Source organism: Puntigrus tetrazona, chromosome 10, assembly GCF_018831695.1.
Source record: "Puntigrus tetrazona isolate hp1 chromosome 10, ASM1883169v1, whole genome shotgun sequence".
NCBI classification, from domain to species: Eukaryota; Metazoa; Chordata; class Actinopteri; order Cypriniformes; family Cyprinidae; genus Puntigrus; species Puntigrus tetrazona.
The window spans coordinates 2716844-2721117 of record NC_056708.1 but is presented as its reverse complement, the minus strand read 5'-3'; the positions used below and the strand labels follow the sequence as shown (position 1 = coordinate 2721117).

The following is a 4274-nucleotide window of genomic DNA, read 5'->3' as shown; positions in this document are numbered from 1 at the left end:
TGATCAATAAAGCAATATCATAAAATATATAAACGTTTAATTTATTATTTTAAAATTGTAATATTTTTCAGTATAATAATGGATATTTGCTGTACTTATAATTTTATGAAAAAGTGAAAATATAAATTACAGTTTTATTATTATTATTAATAACAATAATAAAAATAATATTAAATATCAATAGCGCAATATCATAAAAGATGTGTTTTATACATTATAATTGTAATATTATTGTAATATATTTGCTGTAATTTTACAGAAATGTGAAAATACAAATTAGAATTGATTAATTTGCTTGTTTACTAACTATAAATGTTCTTTTTGTTTGATTGTTTTTCATTTCTATCTTTTATACCAGATTAATGTTTGCATTCCAGTTTTCTAAATGTAATCTTGTTCATGTGGAAGATGCATATTCAAATCCAGCCTGCATCACGATCACCCCTACACCCATCACTTCCTGTTATCTATGGCAAGAAGCCCCCCTCACCCAACGAAAAACGTTCCATCAACCTTTTCCCCACAAACACCTCTAATGAAACGTTCTTCATGGCGTGCATCTCGTATGCAATCATCTCAACAGCACGCATCATTCCCATAAGTTCCATATCCCTGATTGGCTCTCGTTATTGATTGACAGGTGGAGCTCTCTGACAGCACCTCCCATATCATCACCGATGCCTACGCGGGGAAGGAGTACATCATCCAACTGGCGGCCAAGGACATGGAGATCGGCACTTGGAGCGACTGGAGCGTGGCGGTCCACGCCACCCCCTGGATGGAGGAACCCAAGCCCATCACCTCCACCACTGAGAGCGACATTATCCCAGGTATGCATGAGCTGCCAACCGTACCCACACTACTCTCCTATTCACTGTAATGGCGGTCCTGTCTGCCCCCCCGTGATCTCTGTTCTCTCATAAAACAATAATAACGGCTGATAATGAGGAGGCCCCGCATCTCAAAGTCACGCTGCCCTCTGCTGTCAGAGGAGTTCAACAACAGATGAATAGTTGATGCGCTCTGAGGTTAATAAGGAGTTGACATCAGGTTCTGTTAAGTTTAAAAATGAAATTATGAAGGAGATGCCATATTTAACCTGACACCAGGAATAGCCGTTGAGTCAGCCCTGTTTACCTTCTCAGCACACGTTCTTGGTCAGATTGCGTTCAGTTCTTCATCCAAAAGAAAACAGACTGAGATTCTCTTGGTAGCACAATAAGACCTGGACTCAGCTCTGACTCCATTTTCTCCATCCTGGAATAAAACTACAATATTTTTTCTCCATTTTATACCTCCCTGGCAATTCGGTTTTCCTTAAATGCATCATACGATGGATGTAAACTGTTTCCAAATTCTGCTTGATTTTTTTCATCTCCTCAGTCACAGAATCTTTCAAACTCACACCTCTTCGGTTTATCGCTCAGTGTGTAGGGTCTCGACTGTGCAGCATATTTTATGAACTGCACCCGCTACCCCATCATTCTCATTATTATTCGGGCAACATACAGTGCATATATAGCCCCCCAAAAAATAATTAAGGTCCAATTTAAGGTCCAGTTCTCGCTATAAACAAAATATGACTTTAAATATGACTTTTGCCTCAATAAACTAATTTGCTGATTAGTTAGTAAGGTAGTTGTTAAGTTTAGGTACTAGGAGAAGAATTTTTGCTTCGTAAGTGCTAATAAACAGCCAATAAGTTAATAATAGACATGCTAATAATCAACTAGTTAATAGTGAGAATTGGTCCCTATGCTAAAGTGTTACCAAATAAATATACTCATAATACCAGTTTTTAGCTTTTTCTTTCTTTTCTTTTTCTCTCTCCTCTGTCTGGCCATAATATGATGCATTGTTTTCTTAAACGCAAAAACACATTTAAATGCATTTCTAATAATCAATATTAATAAATGAATAATCATTAGTATAATATCGAGGGAAATACTCAACTATGTATATGCCGTGTAAAGATGGTTCTTATTGATTTTACTGGTAACTGACAGTTTAATCATTAATGACTTAATTTAAGTTTTGTCATAGAAGTTGTTAAATGCATTGTATGTACTACTGCCACACAAAATCATATCATTAGAGACGACAGAATAATAAAATAAAAGTGTTTTTATTTTTTTTTTGATTGCATGATATTAGTTAACACAGTGTGCTTTTGTACAGTTAATGGTTACAAACTCTTGTTATGCTGGCATTTTGAATAAATAAAGCCAAGGTTCTAATGGCCAAAATGCAATGTTAGTTTCACTGCATCCTAGTTTGATATTTAAGAGTTCTGATACCGTGGCGGACAAAGAGAATCTTGACTTGAAAACCCTAGTGATAGCCTATGTACATTTTGTTTTATAAATAGCACTGACAACTTGATGACTGTTATTAGAAGTAATATCTAGTGACGGCTGCCCTGCTCGGTTTGATCCAGCAGACAGTATTGAGTTTCTACCCCCTCCATGCACTCAGCGTATTTAATCCACACTATACTTGGAACGGAGGGAAGAATCAAAAAGTCAGCAGAATTGCACGCTAGTTTGGTGAGCTGTGTGTCAAAACACTCTCTCTAAAAGCTTTCCTTTCTTTTCTCCTGGGTAAAGCAGGAGAACGTCCTTGTGATAGTTCCTCCTTTACCTGTTATTTCAGCATTTTATTTGCTTAATCTTTCTACTTTATCTGCAGCTTTTTTCAGGGAGTCATTTCACACATTGTCACACTGCACGAAAAAATACAATAAACAAGAGATATTAAAACAATAAGTAATATCTACTTACGGTGCAGTTGTAAAGTCAATTGCATTTAAAACTGCACAACATGAACACATTCAGATAGCAGTGGAGCAGTTGTTTAGTTAACTCAAAATATTGTTTTAATGCTATTGTATTGCGAGTTAGAGATAAAGTGTGTTTTAATACAACGAATGTCTTATGTAACCATACTTTTGACTCTTGGGTTAAAATCTGCACCAATATTTGCCCAAGACCTATTCACATACACAGGAAGAGATTGTCTAACTGATATGTAAAGTGACCAGTCATGGGTTATTTATTTTTTATGTACTGTCAGGGTTTTTACAACATCTATCCATAAATTTTCAATGCCTTTTTCTGCCATCTATAGTAGTCAACATTTTAAGTCAAGAAGCAATATATCTTTCTTACACTACTGAATGTACATGCTGTATTTTAAATCTAACCTAAATGGGGTTTTTTTAACTAATGCAGTTGTACCACATGACTTTTAATAACACAAATTGACGTCTCTAGTCATAAAATGGTCAAATTATTCAATATTTTAAATGACGCATTTACCTTGACTCATATTCATGTTGGGAGTTGTTGGATTTGGTCGCACCACATGACCAAAAAAAATAAATTACTTAAAACCATATAGAAGCATGTTCGTTGTACTCAAGTCATTGATTGTATTGCTTCTTAATGTATTTTTTATGGAAATTAAGATGTCATTTTGTCTCATTCATCCATATTTTGTGCATGAATCATAGAGTAAAATACTTTTCTGGAGTAAAATAATCACCACTTTCATTCCCCCTGGCAGAAACCACCCCTGGACCGCCTTCGGCCGCACCACGAGTGGGTGAACCCACAGCAGCCTGCTCCACCCTTCTCTGGTCTACCCACCTGCTCCTGGCCTGCGTCCTGCTGTCCATCATGTGGTGCGTGACCTCACTACAATGCTATTTCCATGCATCTCAATCACTGTCCTTATATATCATGAGCTTTCAATGCCACAATTCGAACAATGCATCAGGTATGACCAATGAGCAATGTAAGAGCATCATTTATAAATCATAATAAGCATACAACATTACTCATGCGGCTGAACTACACTTTTTCTAATTATGTGCAAGCTCACAATACACTTGAGACACCAATAACTAACTAATAGTCAGAACTTATGCACAGTTTATTAAAGAGATACTGTAACACAGTGAGTAACCAAAGCTGTGTCATGTTTGTTCCCCTCATTATCAGAGTTAGAGTCTTGATTTCGTGGTTTTGGTTTTCAGACCTATATAGACCACATATACCTTGGTCTGGGTCTCATTACTCAAGTGTCTTGGGTTGATTCGTAAAACTTGAGGTACAGTTAAAGTTATAAAACTTCAGTTAGTCTTAAGTCGTGGTCACATTAGGGAATGTTTGGCTAAATTTCACAGGCAAGAAAGGTTCATTGTCATTAGCGTAGTGAGGCATGAAGCACAGATCACACAGAAATCACACAAGCAGGTTTCTTTTGGTTAACAC

At 36.5% G+C, this 4274-nt stretch overlaps 1 protein-coding gene across 1 annotated transcript in view; it reads left to right on the top strand.

Annotated features, from left to right (window-relative positions):
• LOC122352587 (ciliary neurotrophic factor receptor subunit alpha-like) overlaps positions 1-3836 on the top strand; it is a 49914-nt gene extending 46078 nt beyond the window's left edge. Inside the window, exons 6-7 of the mRNA XM_043250042.1 lie at positions 641-830; positions 3565-3836. Coding sequence (XP_043105977.1) covers positions 641-830; positions 3565-3821 — 447 coding nt within the window. The 3' untranslated portion in view covers positions 3822-3836. The remainder of the gene's footprint in view (positions 1-640; positions 831-3564) is intronic.
• The last annotated feature ends 438 nt before the right edge of the window (positions 3837-4274 follow it).